This window comes from Megalops cyprinoides, chromosome 8 (genome assembly GCF_013368585.1).
Source record: "Megalops cyprinoides isolate fMegCyp1 chromosome 8, fMegCyp1.pri, whole genome shotgun sequence".
In the NCBI taxonomy this organism is placed as follows: domain Eukaryota; kingdom Metazoa; phylum Chordata; class Actinopteri; order Elopiformes; family Megalopidae; genus Megalops; species Megalops cyprinoides.
The window spans coordinates 11,932,813-11,953,571 of record NC_050590.1 but is presented as its reverse complement, the minus strand read 5'-3'; the positions used below and the strand labels follow the sequence as shown (position 1 = coordinate 11,953,571).

The following is a 20,759-nucleotide window of genomic DNA, read 5'->3' as shown; positions in this document are numbered from 1 at the left end:
TGACAGTTGCTCGAATAATATCAGTGCAGTCATGCCTATTTTCCAATTGCCACCTGTTTCAGTGTGGTACAGTGCGGGATTGTAGTGTGAAAAATAGTTTGGCTGGGATGCGTGAAATTGAATTAAAAAGCGATTCCTGTAATTGTATTTTAGTTTTTTTTGTAATTTTATGTTTTATTAGTGTGACTCTTTCTTAATAGTACACAAAGGAGGAATAGATTGCATAGGAGTACCACAAGCTACATCACATCCAAACTTTTTGGGTGTCTTGCTAGATAGAAAACAAACTTCTTTCTCTTCACTTTCTTTTGAAAAAGCAGCAGTGTCTCATGAGAACTGGAGCATTTCATTCTTGTTTTTGTTCGCACCCCTAACTTATTTGAAGTGTAGTTGTTATGCAACAAATTCCCCTATTCCTTTAGTACTGTACCACACACATACATGTACACACAAATCTACCTCTTAGCTCTGATATCCCAGTAAACACCTTTCTGTGCTGAGCAATACACAAACGAAGTATTTATTTTTGTGTCATTGATACGGACAGCAGCAATGTAGACCTCAGATGAAGATGAATACTTGTTTTATTTTACATAACGAGCATACAATTTACAAGAGTGAGGTTATGTTCATTGACTACTGCAATCTCCATCCCATTTTAGACTTTTTTGTTATTGTAAGTGCGACCATCATGTTTTTAAAAATCAAGAAAACACTGTACAGCCCCTGAAAGAGACAGGGGACATAATATGGGATTGTCATGACCTGAAAGGTGAAATTACCAGCATGCCTGTTCCCCATTATCACAATTAGTCCCAAATGCTATCTGTCTTCCCATGATACTGTGCTCTTCATACAAGAGCAACCAAAAAATGTATTATCTTGATCATTTCTCCTTGAGGTCAGAAATGTCAAGACAATACATTTTGCTTTGGTTGAAGTTCTGAAGGCTCACCTCAAGGTTTAAAATGCAAAAAAAGTGATTTGACTGGCCGACTGGAAGGGCTCTGGGGTCTTGGGAGATTAACTCCTGATTTTTAATCTGTTATTGGAGCCTTTTGTTTTCATCAAGTGGGCACATTGTGCTTCTGTGGAACTGCACTCTGAATACCATCTGGGCTCTGTGACTGACAGGGCTACTGTAAATACACTAGTTTGAACAAACCTAAAAATTAAGCAGACTATTACAAAAGTGTTCTCAATTTTTTAAAAAATTTAATTGTCATGTCATTGAGGAACTCACTCCAGACAGACTAAGAACAATGTCCAAAAAGAAAATCGCTTCTTTCAGGTAGTGAATAGGATCAAGGTAATGGTGTATAAACAACTATGGTTTCTCCCTTTAAATGTACTTAAAAGATATACATCATATACACACAATTGCTCATTGTCTCTGAATTGTGCCCAAAACATGTACAGTAAATACAAAGGAAAGTTAAATACAGTAAAAGAATAAAAGGACTCAAGCTACATGCTTACGCTCATGCATATGCATAGACACCCATTTTAGTATTTATTACTACTATATTAAACAATTTTTTTTAAATCAGAAATATTAAACAACACCTATTTAAGACAAATGACATACGAATAAATGCATCTGAGCTTGAGATGAATAACCAAAACATTAAACAGGGCTCTTAAGGTGCTTTTACACACATGGGTTCTAAGCTTACACACCAACACTGAAATATGTTATTCAAAAGCTTCTTCCCATGATACTGTGTTCTTTATGCAAGTGCAACAGTACAAGTTTGTATTCTTTCTCTTCTTACCCACAATAATAGAGTGGGCCCCTATTGGATGTTCTTTAATAACTGACAAAGTGATTCGGTGAAAATCCATTTATTTATGGAAGACGAAGCGTGCAAAGATGCTACTGGATATGTGGCCGTGGTTTCAGGATAAGCTTCCCCGTCTGGAAAAACAGGCATTAAAAATACATAGCTGATTACAAACATTACTACAAAGACTTACAGAAAGAAAAGTTAGAGAAGAGAAGTTAAGATAGAAAGAGAAGTCTTTTTCTATTTTTATTATTATTTTTTTAATTTTCCTTTTAATTTAAATGTACTGTAGTGGTATTCCCCCTGATCATTTTTCAAATGAACATATTTGTACATATTTTTCAACTTTCGTTTTGAAGGCTACAAGTTTTTTTTTTAATTGGAGAGGGAAAAAATGCCCACAATATTTAAGAATCTGTCAAACTAGCTAAAAGCGTCACAATGCCCTATGGAGGACTTCTGAAAAATGAATCCATTACAAATGATCACAGCTATTTTGCACTTTGATTCATCCTAGTTTCTATTATGACATAGACTCCAATCACTTCAAACTAAACCTTTTCTTTTCCTCAGGGCCTTTTCATTTCTTAGTGAAAGCCACCAATCAAATCCCTGTAAATTAGCCATGACAAAAATGAGTTACCCATCCCAGTCACTCATGCAAATATATTACAGTTGACAAGAGAACTTACATCATCACAGGACATGTTATATTCTGCAAGTACTGTCCGGCAACGGGCTGCAATTCTGAGGAATGCGAGTTATGAAAAACTTCTAGGAAAGATGAATGCATGTAAAAACATGTAAAAAAGAGATGTATATTAAATGTCTCTGTAACATCTCAACACAAAACGTTTAAATGAAAAGGATACATTGAAGGGGCAACTACTCGTTTGTGAATTCCAGCAAAGAATAAGCCAATCAATGTGATGCAGCTTATTGTAAAAAAGGGGTGATTCCACAAGGAAGAGAAGAATGACACCTGTCAAATAAACAATACCATTAGATAGTACACTTGATAGTATAAACAAGCAACACATGATAGTATAAAACAGATCCACCAAATCTGTCATTCCGACCTTCTGAGTGTCTGGGTCTATTAACCAGTTCCAAGCTCCAGTTGCTGTACATACAGACACCACTATTAGAATCACTGTTGAAAGACAGAGAGAAGTAAAAGTTTAACCTTTCCTCAAAAACAGGCCTGGAGACTCATAATTCTCCTGAAATACATAGGCTTGCCACCTAGTTTTTGTCTGATTCTCCAACTCATTTTTTTTTTTTTTACACACATTTGTAACAATTAAATGGTTTTAAACTGCTGAGACTCACTTCGCCACCGGCCTGTCGCAGGTTGCAAACAGGACACATACTCAGTCAATCTTCTTTCAAATGCTTTAAGATCTGCAGAAACAACCAGAGTCATATTCCAAACACTTACTGCAATTCAACATGCTACAGTCCCTTTCTATGTAGCTATCTCAGTGGTCTTAAACTGGGTTTATCTACTGGTTTGTTTAGTGAATTATATTATAAATGTAATTTTCATAATCCTTTAAACACAGTCTAATAAAAAACAGCTATGGTTGCAAACAAACTTGTAAGCAATGCCTGCAAACAATCATGTACCAAAAACAATTTAATGCTATTCGAAGTAATTCCCAAGCAACAATAAAATGCTTTCAAAAGCTCAAAACGTAACTGCATTGTGTCAGATAAATACAAGTTTTCACCACCGGTCGCGGTTGCCAGTAGGAACCCACTCTATAATTTCCTCCAGACCTTTGTAAAATTCCAGCATGTGCAAATTGAAGTGGACATGGTAAGTGTGTGCACCAAAAATAGCTGTGACCCATGCCCTACCCCCCACTAAACGCACAACCTTTGGCATGTATTTGAATAGTGGAGGTATCATTACAAGTTCACTGAAGGAGTTAGAGAAGGCATAGTAATCGTAGGGGTGGGGTGGGAGCGGGTCTTTCAACCGCAAGCAGTGCTGACAAATATACAGTAGCTAGCTAAGTATATAGATCTGAGCATTTTCTACATATTGGTTTATAGTGTTTATTATTAGTGACATTTCCAAACTACATGCAAAACACTACTGTGCAGAGAGAATCTGGAACATTCTTTGGTGAAGTTATACTAGCTAACGGTAATAAAACTAATTTATGATACACCATTAGTGCACAAACCTAAGTAACTTTAGCTAGCATATTACCGTACAGCTCGATATCTAGCAAGTTAACTTTAGCTAGATACCCGGCGGCAGGTTAGACTGACTGTCAAATGAAACAACACACGAACAGGCAGGTACTAACAGGCAGTTGCATTAAGAAGTTATTTCGCCCTTCATACCACACTGAATGCTCGCTATAGCCAGTACGTTGGCGATCCAAACTCGTTTAGCAACTATTTAACATAGGCCAAGTTACAAAACGTACACTACCGTTTCAGACAGTTAAGAAACTACGGTTAGCTAGCCATCCCCGATTAAAGTACTGTCAGAGTAACACAGTGGTAAGAAGCAGAACTCGTAAGCGAAATGTTGCTGATTCGATGGGGCACAGCTGTTGTCCCCTTAGGAAAGTTCCTTAATCCAGAATTGCCTCAGTGGATAACATGTAAAAAAAATTACATAAATAAAACCCTGTAAGTTGTGCCCCTGTGTACGTTGCTCTGGTTAAGAGCGTCTGCTAAAGGACAATAATGTAATGTAATGAAAGCTACAAAGCCAGTTGTGCCCAGTTCTCAACAAGGTAGCCAATTAGCTAGCTAACTGGGTAATGAGTCAATCACTGACTTAATTATATTTGACTGATAAGTTTCGTTAGGCAACTGTTAATGATTTTGACTCATTTGCTTTATTTTGATACGATTTCAAAATCGCTGAACGACGCAGAGTAAGCCGCCGTTAACGTTTACAAGGTAACGTTCCGATACAGTAGCCTGGATTCATGGGAGCATAGCTATTTGTCTTAACACGGCAGTTACATTATTTCGTAACTGTCTGAATTGTTTACCAGAATATAATTATTCTAAAGTGATACATTTTAAAACCTGTGATGTTTAACATTACTACCTTCCGCCTGTTCCAGCGAATTCATCGTTCCCACTTGCCAACTGCCTAGCTGCGTTGGAGTCGGACTCGGGTATCCCCAGGCCCTGGTGCGCAAAACAAATTTCAATGTTCATTGGTCAAGCCTAAAACTCGCATTTTTATTGGTTAAGGACACGATTTCTAGCTGCACCAGTATGACGTACATCCGGGTGATAATTTTTCGGCCGCCTCCCACTCCAGGAAGGAGTTGCCAGCAAGTGGTCGTGCTGGTTGATGTATAAATGTTCAGGTCAGACTTGTGCAAGGGAATCCAGCTCTTGGATCAGCACTTACTGGCAAGCCTCCAGCCTGCCACCGTCTTCCTCTATGTACCCTTCCTGTGCCACTGTTTGTTGTCGCCATGGTACTGTTGAACGGTACGTGGCCCTACGTTTTTCTGTGCCAGCTCAGATGTTTTCACAAGGGCTGCTAAGGGACTAAAAAGGTCATGTAAAGTAATCGTATCATCATCTGGAATTCTAATTGCGCTTTTAAGCAGTTCTAGAATAGTGCTAAAATTACAAGCTTGGGTGTTTTTCATTTGCTCAATTGCAGTGTTGCTGTGTACATAATATGAATTCATGTTGTTTATTACAAATACAGAACTAAATAATTATCCCCAATAAATAAATACTTTAAATACTTAAAGTTACGTGAAAATTGTAGAGAACACCCCCCTTCACAAAACTACTGGGTACAGACACAAAACATTTTAAAATGAGTTTTACATGTTTACAGAAAATATAATTCATGCATTACAGTTTATGCAGTTTTAACAGTTTAAAGAGTTATTTACTGAAGGAATTCAGGTATAATAAAAACTTACGTCAACTGTGCTGCACTGGTAATTAAACTGCCACCTAGTTGCAACCTCTGCATGACAAACCACTATGTCACATCTTCTGCTCTGAACATTATAACATAAGGCAGTGGTTTTACTACAATCATATTAACAAAATGTACATACGGATTGGGTATATTAGCATGATCTTGTAAAACGTGAACGACAAGGTGAGTCTGGTGGGACTACATTCTTCAGGAAGTGCTTTGGAACTGATATGTTTCTGAGAAAAAGGAAATTCTGGTGTATTGCAGGCTAGTTATTAATCTAAATCCTTATTCTCAAATGATTTACGCGGATATAAAACAGCCTGCCACACATACCGGTATTAATTACATTCCTAAAGGCAGCTGGGGCATTCGTATGTTAGTTTTCCAATATCTATATGCAAATTAGGCTACAGTATACTAGAACAGTGTTTCTCAACCCTCTCCTGGAGTACCCCCTGCCCAGCATGTTTTAGATCTCTCCCTGCTCCAGCACAGCTGATTCAAATGATCAGTATGTTATTAAGCAGCTTCAGGAGTTCATAACGAGTTGATCACTTGAATCAGCTGTTTTGGAGCAGGGAGAGATCTAAAACATGCAGGGCACGGGGTACTCCAGGAGAGGGTTGAGAAACACTGTACTAGAATGCTAGAATCCTTGTGATCGTAATAACGAATCTGGATAATCAAGTCTGACGTGCCGCTGCTTAGTACTTCAGGACTGTAGGTGGCGGTATGAACGTTGGCATGGACCTTCTTTTCTGTGCTCGATTCGACATGACTGTTAGTGGACTTTATATTTGCTCTCTCAAACGCTACCACATGTCATGTGTAGGTAGCTAGTTGTTTTTAAAGCAATACACGTTTGTTTAATCTTAACGACAATTGAAAATGGCAAGCGAGAACGCAGCGAAGCTCTCCAAAAACCTCCTGCGGATGAAGGTAGTTCGCAACCCATTTAGCTAGCTAGCTCGTGAAGTCTGGGGCACGTTCAGGTAGCTAGCTCGAAGTAGAAGTTACAACTAAGTGTGGCTCTAGGACCATATTCTTCAAATACATTTGTAACAGTAACCATTATAAACTAGACAACAAAAGTTCCCTAGATCCGCACTTACGGACACCTTCTGTCCAGGGCAGGCTAGCTAGATAGTGCTGCAGTTTGCATGTGTTGAAGTATTACCTGGCTTGCGAGCTAACTACGTGGTTCTGTGTCCTTATTCTGAGCAGATGGGTAGCTGTCGTAATTAAAAGAAGTTGCTAAAGGGCAACTATCTAGCCAGCTAGCTTTGTTTATTATTGGCCTGTTAGTAGCCAGCCACTCAAGTGTCTTATTGCCAGCCATGTATATGTGCTCATAATTATCCCTATGAACCTACAACCCCCCCTCAAAAAAAACATCTAAGGCTGGATTAAAGCGTTTTCAGTTCTGATTCTGATTGCTTGATTCCAGTTCATGCAGCGGGGCCTTGATGCTGAGGTGAAGAAGCAGCTTGAGGAGGAGGAGAAGAGGATCATTAGCGATGAGCATTGGTATCTCGACCTGCCAGAGCTCAAAGCTAAAGAGTATGTCTGTCATTACTTACATATTATTACATGCAGCTTTGTGGACAACATAGGGGTCATTTGCAAACGTATTAATTGCTTGCATTGCGACATGCAAGACTGCATATACACATGATTGTGGGCTAACGATTTAGTAACGTTCGATTTCGGCGTTGAATATATTTAACGTATTTAGGGCATTATCATTTGGAATTGCGCCAACGTAATATGCCTCCCCGTCTCCGCAGGAATTTTATCATAGAAGAAAGAAGTTTTGTACCATGTGAGGACTTGGTGTATGGGAGAATGTCATTCAGAGGATTCAATCCTGAGGTTGAGGTAATGCATGTAATTTTTTTCACTTCCGCTTGTTTCAAAACTGCGTTGAATGTCAGTGACCGTAATATAGATGAATCTGTTTGATACCCTCGTTTAATTTCAGAACGTCATGTTAATGCCTTCTGGTAAACATATAGTGCAATGCAGTAGATGCAGTATATAACGACGTTGCTTTAACTTTTTTCCTAGCAGGTAGTTTTCGTAAGTATTGGGCAATTTTCTTAGATTTATCACAAGATTATACAGTAACTGTTTTTACCAAAATATTATCAATGTGTATGCTTGTGTGCTTTTGCATGCTGATACTGTTTTAATGCATTTTTTTATTGTAGTCCCCTGGATGAATAACAGAGATGACAGTAAATGGGGATCTTGATAGATACTTGGATGTCATTTTGGATGCAGAAATGGATGCTGGAGATTGTAAAGTTAAAATGCCATCTATATCTATCTGTTCTTGGGCAACTTATTAATTGTGTTTTGCATTTGATAAAGAAACTGATGGCAGTGATGAACACACAAAAACAAGCTGAAGAGGAGGAAGAGGAGGAGGACGTTACCAGAATGGACACAGATGTTACAGATGAAGAAATGGCAAGAAGGTAAGAGGTTAACTACATCAGTAATGTTGGATGGAAATTCGAGATTGAAAAGAATTTAATGCAGTGTCTCTAAATGTTGTTTGAACGCAGTCCAAACATCTAAATAGTATGAATAGTAACTGTTTGTTTGAATTCAATATTAAAAAAGCCCCTCTTTTGCCTTCTAGATATGAGAGCTTAGTGGGAAGTATGAGAAGAAAATTTGCCAAAAAACGTGAGCGATCTTCAACACAGGATGAAGATGTCAATCAAAGTACAGAAGAAACAAAAGTGAAAAAGGTGTTTTTAAAACCACTGGATTAGTACCCTTGCCTGGGTATGTATTTGTGTCTAGCATAATATCCAAATTGCAAAAAGCCTTTTGTGCAAGTGAGGTAGAAATTCTCAGTTTTGTACATATAATTTTAAAAAACCGGACTGACTGTGTATTTCCTTAGTTGTGTTTTAATGTTTTTAAATGGATGTTGTGCATCCTAGCTGTGGAAAGATGAAGAAAGCTTGAGTTTCACAGATTTAAAGTATGGTTCAACACAAAGGCTTTTTATGTTTTTATTTGTTTTTGAACTCTGGGCAAGTGTACATTGCTCAGTAAAGTGAATTTTACAATTTTGCTGAAGACTTGCCTCTTTTGTAACTTGGACATTTTCTTTATTGCAGCATAAATGTCTGAAGCCTTCTGAATAGTCAAATAGTGTGTGATTCTTTGTAAATTGAGTACATTTGTACAACCTGATTACTTGATAAACAAAAACAAGACCAGAATTAGAAGCCACTTAGGTGTTGCTAAAATGATAAACAAAATAATTCATTGTGTTTAATATATTCTCACATTGATGGAGAGATGGAAAATGGACTATACAAATGGAGAGGTTACACAATGTGGGGTTATTTGCCCCACTTCAGAGCTGCATTTTCTAAATGTAAGACTGCCAAATTACATTTCAAAATTCTTTGTATGCCTGTTATATAGGAATTGCACAATGACAAACATTCAGATAATTGCAAGACAGATCACACTTCCAGTATTGACCATTTTCTTTTTCAAGTTTAGAGTGATGATAGAATTTCTTTACAAACTTATACAAACAATTTTTATGATCAAAGTACAAAACTGTGTAGAAATCAGAGAGAATACGTGGGTATACTATGTTGCACCAATCATGGAAGGTCAAATGGTGTAACAAGCTTTGTTGTTTATGGGAGTAAGTTTATTCTTTAACACCACACCAAACTTTTCCTTCAGTACCTTGTCTATTTCATCATTGGGTATATCATTCATCTCAAACAGATCAATTCCTTCCTGGTGATTGTACGTGACCTCACTGTATGTCCAGCCAACAAGTGCTCGAAATCCAGTTGGTGTCTGCAGGGAGCAGATGGATTTGTGAGTGAATAGAGATTCTGGAGAGGTCTGGAGGAATTGTATGGTTTCCAGGAAATGGTCCACCCCACGTGGTGTTAGGGTGAAGCAGTACAGTTTTTTTGTTATGCTCTTGTTCAGAAGATCAGAACTGGTAAAGCTCTCATTTGGAATAAGTGGCTTTCTTCCAGTTTTCTGTAAGGTCCATACACCACTTTCCTCTACCAAGCGGAAGACACCGGGGAGCTGGGGTTGATCTTTCCCAGAGATGAGTTCGAGGGGGTGCCGTATTTGACCAGACACCCCATAGCTGACATCAGCTATGTATTCCTTTCCATCTATGATCACCTTGTTGATAAGATGGGTTTCTCTTGGGTTAAATTCCTTTTTGAAGCTGTTGTACACTCTTGATCCCAGTGTTGTGTAATTATATCCCATCTCCTTGAGCACCCAGGAGAAAAGCAGATTGTTTTCACAGCACCAGCCTCCTCGATTGCTCCTCACAATCTTGGTGTAAATGAACTCAAGGTCCATGGTGATCCTCTCTCCACAGTGAATGCTGAGGTTTTCAAATGGGATTGACAGGGTGTGTTGCTTGTGAACATTCTTCAGGGTTTCAAGGTCTGGTTTGTCAAATGGCCCATTAAAACCAATCCTCTTAAAGTAGCTCTCCAGATTCATCTTGACCTGCTAAAAATTGGACTTGAATAAAGTGTTCCCTCTTACAAATTATTAATCAGGATTATCAACAGCATATAAATATGCAGTGCAGAAAGAGAATTGAGTAGAATATAAGATCATGCAGTTTCTTCCAGGAAAATGTTATGCAGAGCAATATTCAGTTACAGTATAACTAGGGAATAACCTTAAGAGAGGGCTTCAGCAGCTTAGTTGTTATATAAACTATGGTTTCAGCATCTCCAATTTTTAACAGGATGGAGTTAAAAATATATGGAGGAGATGTGACCTGATGACAGAAAATGCTGAACCAAGCAACTTGACTGTTTAGGTATCAGAACAACTTTTAAAAGCACTGCATTTATGTGGATGAGGCCTTGTGTATTTGTGATGTATAATTATCACGGCAAAAGTATGTAGATTGTGACATGAACTATGATGGGTATTTGCTACGTTTTTCAAATATATATGTCTACAGGCAGGTATCTTCACTGCAACGCACATAATTATAAAATTCTACATTAAGTTTACAAATACAAATTAAGTACAATTTCATAAATGATTTCAACTATGTTGTACAAGCTGGTGAACAATATATTGTAAACTACTAAAGACATAACACCAAATTCCCCTCAAACAGGACATACATTTACTTAACTTACTTGTACACATAGTAAGCACCAACACTCACATCTCACAAAGAGCTGTGAATTGGCAGTGGAAGGAGAAGAGTTCACAGGGGTTACAGAGAGCAAGGTCTCTGTAGGCTCGGTGTGATAGCCTATCCTCTACTGAAATACCTCATATTTCCCCAAGAATGCTTCTTGAGCATCAATTTTTTGTATGTTAACAGCAATGCCACTACCTTGATGGACTGAAGACTTTTGTCCTGGATTTAAAATTGCTTTCAATCTCTACCCTGCTAACCTGCATGAGCATGCCACTTTTCATTTAGCCTTTTCTACTCTACCCTGTGTATTAACACTTTACTATAAATAAGAATAGATTTACCTTTAAAATCTCCCAGAGAAAAGCAACTCTCAGTTGTAGTTGCTGTAGTTAGTTACTCACTTACATTCATGAGAAATTATTCAGAAAGAAGTGAGATGGACACTGTTAATAAAATGGAGACAAGCAAACTGTATTCCCAGATTAGCATATTTTAAGGACCATCTTAGACCTGCACAACCTTTAATATTTCAACAGTTGTAAAACTTACCAATGGCAAATAGCAAGGAAGAGTTTCCCAGGTTCCTGAACTATAATAGCGTAAGAACTACAAGAGCAGATTCAGAGATTATATAAAGGAGTCAAGGGGTGGTGCTAACTTCCATGTACAATAATTAACTATAGCCCACATAACTCTAAACCACTGAACAACAGCTAGGCATAAGCACTGTTACAATGAAGCAAGAAAAATTGTATGTGCTCAGATAAGTACACCATGTTTTATATACACTACAGTATTGTTTCATATTTAATTTGCTTACTGTTGCACAAATGGAACAGGATAATTGAAATGTTAAAGGTTAATTACTCTTGAATAGGCTACATTGAAATACACAATCAATTACAAGTGCAATTAGCCTATTGTCTTGGGTTTTGGAATAATTATAAAAAACAAAATTAACTTGCAGAGAAAGTTGATGAATGTGTGCACTGTAGGTGTTGCCCCAGTCTGACATGACTTGTGTACAGTCAAATGGTGTAACAGGCTTTGATGTTTATGGGAGTAAGTTTATTCTTTAACACAACACCAAACTTTTCCTTCAATAGCCTGTCTATTTCATCATTGGGTATATCATTCATCTCAAACAGATCAATTCCTTCCTGGTGATTGTACGTGACCTCACTGTATGTCCAGCCAACAAGTGCTCGAAATCCAGTTGGTGTCTGCAGGGAGCAGATGGATTTGTTAGTGAATAAAGATTCTGGAGACGTCTGCAGGATTTGGGTGGTTTCTAGGAAATGATCAACCCTACGTGGTGCTAGGGTGAAGCAGTAGATTTGTTTAGTCAAGCTCTTGTCTAGAAGATTTGAATTGGCAAAGCTCTCATTTGGAATAAGTGGCTTTCTTCCGGTTTTCTCTAGAATCCATATTCCACTTTCCTCTACCAAGCGGAAGACACCAGGGAGCTGGGGTTGATCTTTCCCAGAGATGAGTTCGAGGGGATCCCGTATTTGACCAGACACCCCAAAGCTCACATCTGCTATGTATTCCTTTCCATCTATGATCACCTTGTTGATGAGGTGGGATTCCAATGGGCCAAATTCCTTTTTGGCGCTGTTGTACACTCTTGATCCCAGTGTTGTGTAATTATATCCCATCTCCTTGAGCACCCAGGAGAAAAGCAGATTGTTTTCACAGCACCAGCCTCCTCGATTGCTCCTTACAATCTTGGTGTAAATGAACTCAAGGTCCATGGTGATCCTCTCTCCACAGTGAATGCTGAGGTTTTCAAATGGGATTGACAGGATGTGTTTCTTGTGAACATTCTTCAGGGTTTCAAGGTCTGGTTTGTCAAATGGCCCATTGAAACCAATCCTCTTAAAGTAGCTCTCCAGATTCATCTTGACCTGCTAAAATGGATTTGAATAAAGTTCTCATTTTTAAATTACTGATCAGAATTATCAATAATCAAAACATATTCATTTTATCATAAAATAAAAAGTAAAAAGGGTTCAGCATAGCTTTGAAATAAACTATGGTTTCAGCATCTGTAATGTTTAACAGGATGAAGTTAATCACCCAGGAGATACATGACCTGCCGAGTGAGATATACAACATGGTTGCTGAGGCATCAGAATACCTGCATCAGCTCAGCTGTAACACAATCACACTCATTCACCTATTCCAGTTTGTCAAATACACTGCAGTCTATAAACTAATGTCAGTAATTCAGTAAAAAGATCAGTTGATAAGGCCAGAAAGTGGTGTACACAACACACACGCACATAATTTTTAAATTTATAAACAATACAAAAATGCAAACATAACTGAATGTTAAACCCTTAGCTGTATGGCTAATGGGAACAAATGTCAGGCACTGTGTCACAGAACATACTTGCACCACTGCACAAATCACAGAAGCTGGTGTACTTTTTTTAAAGTATTAAATCATCTTAAAACAATATAAGCAACACCATTACTATTTACATTTTTACAGCTAAACAACTTACCACTGACATGGAGTAACACTATTTCCCAAATTCCTGATTTGCAAGAGGAGCTAGCTGAGTCCAAGGAGCAGTTCAAAGTATTATGTAAGGGAGTCATGGGTGGGGCTGGCTTCTAGTTACGGTAATTACGTTTTCATGGAAGTCTTGGTCCTTAGTACGTAAGCATTTGCAAGGGAGAGTTAATAAGCCCTCAGGTAAATTAACCAGTTTTCAAGAATAAACAAGACAGCAAATTTCAAAAATATAGTTACCTGCTGTTGTACAAATGGTATGTTGTAAACTAATGGTCTTGAAAAGGCCGCTCCTATGGGTTTAACTTCATACCTCTGACAACAGTCTCAACATGAAAGGTTGCTCCTTCTATGCGAAGTACACTACGAATCCCACTTTAAATCACTGCTATTCCTTGTAGCTGCCCCCTTAACTTACTTAATGTCATATGGTCATCTTCTGGAGCAATGCTCGTGCACAGGTACTTAATAGTCTGTGGAATAAACACAAAACAATTGAAAACACTTAATAACCACTTACCAAGTACCGACACTTAACCAATTACTGATTTGTTTGCTGTTAACATACTCGGCTAAATTCCTCATCGCCGCTAGGAATCCATACGGCTTGGCGTTTACAGCATTCATATTTTTCACAACCGAAAACTCAGCAAGACTGTATTACCCGTTTGTCTCATAAAGTCAGTTGTCTAATAATGGGCAAATCAACGTCTTAAGAAGTATTTTAAAAATGTCAAAAGAACAGCAGGGTAGTGAGCTAACGCAAGTTCAGTTTAAAATGTATGCTGCAAAAGTAAATATTTCCTCAATAATGAACTCCATAACGATACAAATACTGAATGCGCCCTCTTACCTCTCATGGTTGAAGAAAAACTAACCTGGACAAAGCGAGTCCGGTCAAACCAACACAAAATAATTAAGTGGCTAATTTAGCTGGGTATTTACTCTTGCTGTGCAGTTCGCGAAAGAACTAAACTTTTTGGCAAAATCTCCTCAGTGTACTGCATACACTGGTTCACGATTCTTAACTTCGTTCACTTGACTCACCAGTCAAACAACCTATCTAATAATATATAAATTCAGATTACGGTACTACTTTGCAGTGGTACAGCTATTTATCTTCTCTCACGCAGGCCTAGTCTGTGTGAGAGTTTTGCAACGAACTGACATTGCGTATAATCGTCAACTGCTAGCAAGAGCGTCATCTTTACTGAGAACACCCTTTCTTTCCCTATCCGTTACTGTAGTGAACATTCAGGATGAACAGAACAAAGTCAATACAGTGAATTAAAACATGATATTATACTGCAACTCCCATCTCCGTGTATGTATCTTGTAATTGTCTCAAATAACCAATAATAAATCGATGAATAATTTTTGTCCATTACTGTCGAGATATAGATTAGCCAAACTAATAACTACAGTAAATGTTTTAAAACTAATTATGAACAGTTTTGTGATGAGCATGTCAATCAATATAGCTATTCATGAAGGCATCGCTTTAATAACTGCCAATCATTCAGGATCTTCACTGTTGTAGAAAGCAAGTAGCCCACCTTGTGGAGATAGTTTTGTGTTTCGAGTGCTTTTCCGATATCCCTCCTGCTACGGTCCAATGTGGCGACCGTTACATCTGGCAAAAATACAGCGACGTGTTAAAGACATCCTTTCAAATCTTAGCAGAAAACAATACATTAACAAGGTAGCATATGCAACGTTTATGTCATCGTCTGTTAAAACAGGCGAATAAAATACCGTTTATGCTGTTAGTGGCCTTTAAACGGCGTATGATATCTTTCATATTCTCGCTTTTAAGCTTTCGCGCCATCTCTGCCTTCTGCAAATCGAAGACGACGAACTTCCGAACGCTACATGCGTAACTAGTAACTACATTTGGGATCTGTCACGACGCGTATATTCGTTGAAGAATACCGAACAGACTCGCCTACGTCAGAGGAAGTAGGTTCTTTACTGAGAGAGTGATCGTAGTGATTCGAGAGTTGTAGTCAAGGGAAGGTAGGTTTGGGGAGGTATATTTGATGCAGATAGCATACTTTAATTTACTATGTGTCGTTAATATGTGTAATATGTTAGGTTATCCAGACTATCTGGATTTTACTCTTAAATTCCATCGCGATATAACCCCGATGTAGGTGCCATTGTGAAATTCAAATCTGTAAAGGCGAAGTTACACAACTGGCTGACATAACATGCATCCAGAGAACGATGTATTGTGAGCAAGTCCAGATAAGAATGCATTGGTTTAGCAAATTCAGCAATCGCATTTGTAGTGCATTATTGAGGGGGTGAATTGCTATTGTTAATATAAACTAATGCACACTAGCATTTCAAGAAGATTGATGCACAGTAATGTAAAAAAATGCGTTTTTTTCAAGTTAACTGAATAAGGGTAAAAATACTGAATAATTCTAGCTGTCAAACGGAGGGAAAAGAGTATTGTCCTTTAAATCACATTAAATGTGCTGTAAAATAATTTTGGAAAATAAATTTCATGTGGTAATTGTAAAGACTGACAGATCATTGCCATAGCAACTTCAATACACGAGAAGGTTTTATGTTTCCGGGTAAATAGGTGTCCATGTCTTTGATGTTGAGTGATCTGACGTCTCTTTTTTGACGTTGCAGCAATGGAGCACCTCGACCTCACACTGACAAACACATTCCTGATAACCGGTGGAGGAGGATACTTTGGCTATCGGTAAGATCTCTGATTAGCATTTTTTTTTTGTAACTTTTTACAGATCTCATTACAGATCTAGCTGCCAGTGTTTTATTTACCACTGTCTGGTCACAGTATTCTCAATCAGTAATAATATCTGAAACCACACAGCGGAGACTGAATGTGTAGAATTGACGTTCGTATACTCTCATTGATCACTGTTGCTTTTACTCATGAGAGTGAGATCCTGAATATCTTAGATTTTGCATCAGCATGTTGGGGAGAAAGCATAGATAGATGAAGTAGCTAAAAGCCTATTAGAATTAAATACAACCTGGCATCTCACTTTGTTATCCTGAGATAGGATATTACCTATAGGTTGAAAGTAATGATAGATTTAATGGTAGTGTTCGGGCTTTCCCTTGTTTCCAGCTCACCCGCCGCCACTGCTGTTGAGGGGGGTCCAAGTCTTAATTAGGGGGGTCAGACCCTCCCAAATCCCACTCGTAATTCGAACCCTGACTGTGCGCAGATATTCACACGTTTTACGGTTTATTGCAGTACCTCATAGTATCACTAGATGGCTCACTTGCACCAGTCTTTGTTTTGTCAAAAAGCATTTTCTTCGCAGAATCCAGCAACTAATATGGTATTAGTAATGTTAAAGCAATGTTGAAACATATACACTCACAATGCATGATTCAGCAATCTCACTCAGCAATAATTCCCTTCAGTATTGGGCTTTTAGACAGTAAATTTGTAGACTATTGTAAATCAGGCTAGACAAAACATAGCAGGTTTTTCTTGGAATTTCATGTGACCAAAATTGTCAGATGTTCATTGAAGTTGTAAAAAACCTTGAAAATGTGAATGTAAGCTGTGGATGGTCCAGTGCTAAACCCCAGTGAAAGGGTCATTGTAGTTGCCCGATTATTCATTTGTATTACATAGCTATACCTGTGCATTATATGACGGTAAAACTGAGTGGTTGGATTCGAACTGAGATTAAGAGATTTGACTCTCTTTTTTCATCTGTTCAGGTAAATGTGTTGATGCACTAAATGCACACTTACCCAGGAAAAGTAATAATAAAATGTTTCAGCTTTTTTGCCTTCTTCAATGGATGCAAAGACCCAAAGTCTTACAAAGTTTATATATAAAGTATATGACATCTGGTATTGAGGTGAGACAAAGGGGAAGGGAGTGGTGATCTGAATACTAAACTCTAACAAATGAATCTTTGATTAGATTAAATATTTTATCTCCTTTTGGGATCAACTAGATATGGCACCATTTCTGTTATTTATTGCTCAGTAATGAATATGTACTCTTTGAATATACAGCATCTAATGAATGAGTGATGGTTCCTGGATATTAATTACATAATCATGAATGTGCAAATTTTTCATTTTATGTTGAGTGCTTTCTATTTGGAAGTAGTTGTACACCCTTTTGAGAGTTGTTAGTATTGCATGAACTGAGAAGGGAAATTACTCCCACAATAGTGCCTTTTTCCATACAGTTCTGTTCAATAGCAGAATTTGTGGAATTATTTATAATATATTAACTTTATAAATGGATCCTTGATTGCAATGTAGAAGACATCCATATCACACATGTCATTGTTTCTTATGTATAAGTTTTCATTGTGGATGTCAGTAAATTGCTATAAAGAAAGTAAAACTTGTCTGTCAATTCTTAGACCACACTGTCCAGATTTAGTTGGCAAAATGCTTAAAATGCTTCTTTGGAAAGCCATTGTTTATTATCTTTTAAATTGAACTAGACTGATTACACAGTCTGATTTTTTTGAATCTGCAATAGGTATTTTCTTGCTTTGTCAGAGTATCAGATATGTCCCAGGCCATTTTACTTTGTGGAAAATTGGGCCACATCATCCACAGCATCTTTCACACACTTGACTGCTCATGTCTCACAAATACTCGTTTTGATGTAGAGTTTCTCACTGAAAAGCATACATGTGACAAATGTTCTCGTGTTGTTCCATATAGCCTTGCATGCGCACTACACAAAAAGGGAGCCCAAGTCATTCTGTTTGATGTGCGACCACCGAACGAAGAGATGCCTGATGGTATGGTGTTCCTGGAGGGGGATATCCGTGACTTTGCACAGGTGGAGGCAGCAACACAGGGGGTGGGCTGTGTCTTCCACATTGCCTCCTACGGAATGTCTGGCAGGGAGCAGCTGAACCGAAGGCTGATTGAGGAGGTGAACGTGCATGGGACGGATCATGTCATCAGGGCATGCATAATGAATGCTGTTCCCAGGCTGGTCTACACGAGTACCTTTAATGTCATATTTGGTGGTCAGGTCATAGAGAATGGTAATGAGAGCCTTCCATACCTGCCCCTCCAACTCCACCCTGATCACTACTCCAGGACAAAGGCAATGGCAGAGATGGCAGTGCTAAAAGCCAATGGTAGTGCCTTGCAGGGGGGGTCGGGTGTCTTGAGAACCTGCGCTTTGCGTCCAGCTGGTATATATGGGCCTGGTGAGCAGAGGCACCTACCTAGGATTGTCAGCTACATCGAGAAGGGGATCTTCCGGTTTGTGTACGGTGAGGCCAGCAGCCTGGTGGAGTTTGTTCATGTGGATAACCTGGTTTCTGCACATGAGCTGGCAGCTGCTGCCCTGACTCCTGAGAAGCAGTACCATGCGGCAGGGCAGCCTTACTTTATATCGGATGGCAAACCCATCAACAACTTTGAGTTCTTCAGACCTCTTGTGGAGGGACTAGGTTACTCCTTCCCAAAAGTGCGCTTACCTCTCTCCCTTATCTACCTCTTTGCCTTTCTTACTGAGATGGTTCACTACCTTGTTGGCCGTATTTATAACTTCCAGCCTCTTCTCACTTGCACAGAGGTCTACAAGACAGGGGTCACACATTACTTCAGCCTGGAGAAGGCAAAGGCAGAGCTGGGATATGAACCTCAGGAGTATAACCTGGATGAAGTTGTGCAGTGGTTTAAAAATAAAGGCCATGGAAAGAAGCCATCTGTATCCTCAAAACTATTAGGCTTAATTAGGGATACATTCCTAATAATTGCATTTATTGCTGTGGTGCTCTCTTGCCTTCCAGTTGTTGGCACATTAGCTCCAGATGTTATGAGTACCTTGAAAATGATAAAATAATATCCAATTTCATACATTCAAAACTAATCTTTGTTATATGATAGAAAACCTTTCTAGAATAATGTCAGATTTCATACAGTTAATACATAACTGGTGCCTGAAGCCTGAAGACACGTTAGTGTTATGGATCAGACTGTCAGGACTTCTTAGGAGATGGCTTGTGTTTCCTGGTAATGGAAGAGCAGTTTGGCATATTTTTGGTTTGAGGGTGGATGAACTCAGACTGATGGAGGTCACGCTTGCAGTGATGTCAAGAATTTAATTACAGCATCCTAACAGTGTTACTCAGTTGCATTCTGGAACATTTACAGTGAAACCAGCCAGTTGTTGAAATGAGGACCTCATATTAAGAATAGCACTTTCAGCTGATTTGGCTGACCATCCCTGGACATTCCTTTCATTAACAGGTGTTCTACTCAGTTGCTTTCTTTCACAGATGTTTCAAGCTACAAATGAACTTTTACCTCTGCTATGCTACTGAAAGCAGCTGATCTTTGTCCACAAGTGAAATACAACTGTTTGTAAATTACACTGTACAAAATTAAAAAAAAAAAATCTGTTAATGTGGAAAAGGACTTCGAAAATAAACTGTAATCTGTGAACAATTGTCCAAGAAGGTGTTTTTTTTTGTTATAATTACTCATTTCACCATCCCAACATCCAGCCATAATAGAATACATGTAGAAAACTGGTTTATGATGTCAACATATAATTTTTTAAGACAACAGGTCTAAAGTAGTTTTGAGGAAATTTTGTGTCTGCAAGAACAAAAATGTGAGAGGAATTCAGAATTTCACCCTCTCTGGTGATATGATATTAAAACACAGGACCAGCAATAGCTTTGCTTCAGGCCTGTTGAGTCCAAAATGATGGAGTCACATAAGGAAGTATAATTAAGCTAACCTGGGGTTTATTTGAATTTACTGTTGTTAAAGCTCTGTTTTAATGATATTGATATGTGTGTTTCTCCTTTTTTGCATTTTGATTGAAGTTGTGCCAAATCATTGTCAAACACCAAAACTGACATATCTGTTAAGACTTTAAAATTTGCATGCTACATTAAATGACATGGAAGTAAATTAATCAATAGTTTTTTTTCCCTTTTAATGGAATGAAGGAACACAAAATACATTCAGTATAGCAGGTTCTTGTAATCACTATCTTTAGCGAACTCTTAGTATTGACTTTCAGGTATGATGTTGTCCATTGATGAGAGACTACTGCTGTAGCCTCAGGATGTCACCAGATGGCGTAACATTGCATGTTTGTACTTCCTCTGTCCCTAGTTTAGCGATGAGGAAGTTGAGGCCGCAGTGTTGGAAATCTACATCATCTGAGGCTATACCACCTAAGGCTGATATTGACACCAAAACTGAAATTCCATGTGTATGTACTTGGGGCAGCACGGTGGCTCAGTGGTTAGCACTATTGCCTCACAGCACGAAGGTACTGGGGCTGAATCCCGGCCATCTCAGGTCCTTTTTGTGTGTAGTTTGCAT

The 20,759-nt window shown here is 38.4% G+C and overlaps 5 protein-coding genes across 5 annotated transcripts; 2 read left to right on the top strand and 3 right to left on the bottom strand.

Moving 5' to 3' along the window:
• Positions 1-1,613: 1,613 nt before the first annotated feature.
• cnep1r1 (CTD nuclear envelope phosphatase 1 regulatory subunit 1) lies at positions 1,614-4,942 on the bottom strand. The gene is made up of 6 exons (XM_036535359.1): positions 4,870-4,942; positions 3,120-3,191; positions 2,867-2,940; positions 2,660-2,769; positions 2,480-2,534; positions 1,614-1,918 (listed from the first exon to the last, which is right to left on the bottom strand). Exons 1-6 carry the CDS (start codon positions 4,892-4,894, stop codon positions 1,877-1,879), a joined length of 378 nt encoding a protein of 125 aa, XP_036391252.1. The 5' UTR covers positions 4,895-4,942; the 3' UTR covers positions 1,614-1,876.
• A 1,549-nt stretch (positions 4,943-6,491) lies between these two features.
• Positions 6,492-8,761, top strand: mphosph6 (M-phase phosphoprotein 6). Its single transcript, XM_036535816.1, has 5 exons — positions 6,492-6,657; positions 7,166-7,278; positions 7,506-7,596; positions 8,092-8,198; positions 8,366-8,761. The coding sequence occupies exons 1-5, from the start codon at positions 6,607-6,609 to the stop codon at positions 8,499-8,501; spliced, it is 498 nt and encodes a 165-aa protein (XP_036391709.1). The 5' UTR covers positions 6,492-6,606; the 3' UTR covers positions 8,502-8,761.
• Positions 8,762-9,366: 605 nt separating this feature from the next.
• LOC118782469 (arylamine N-acetyltransferase, pineal gland isozyme NAT-10-like) lies at positions 9,367-10,300 on the bottom strand. The gene has a single exon (XM_036535841.1). It carries the CDS (start codon positions 10,237-10,239, stop codon positions 9,367-9,369), a length of 873 nt encoding a protein of 290 aa, XP_036391734.1. The 5' UTR covers positions 10,240-10,300.
• Positions 10,301-11,898: 1,598 nt separating this feature from the next.
• On the bottom strand, positions 11,899-14,566 carry LOC118782099 (arylamine N-acetyltransferase, pineal gland isozyme NAT-10-like). The gene is made up of 3 exons (XM_036535353.1): positions 14,281-14,566; positions 13,846-13,900; positions 11,899-12,816 (listed from the first exon to the last, which is right to left on the bottom strand). The coding sequence occupies exon 3, from the start codon at positions 12,805-12,807 to the stop codon at positions 11,935-11,937; it is 873 nt and encodes a 290-aa protein (XP_036391246.1). The 5' UTR covers positions 12,808-12,816; positions 13,846-13,900; positions 14,281-14,566; the 3' UTR covers positions 11,899-11,934.
• An 824-nt stretch (positions 14,567-15,390) lies between these two features.
• Positions 15,391-20,597, top strand: sdr42e1 (short chain dehydrogenase/reductase family 42E, member 1). Its single transcript, XM_036535591.1, has 4 exons — positions 15,391-15,443; positions 16,074-16,146; positions 18,120-19,209; positions 20,547-20,597. Exons 2-4 carry the CDS (start codon positions 16,076-16,078, stop codon positions 20,595-20,597), a joined length of 1,212 nt encoding a protein of 403 aa, XP_036391484.1. The 5' UTR covers positions 15,391-15,443; positions 16,074-16,075.
• Positions 20,598-20,759: the final 162 nt, after the last annotated feature.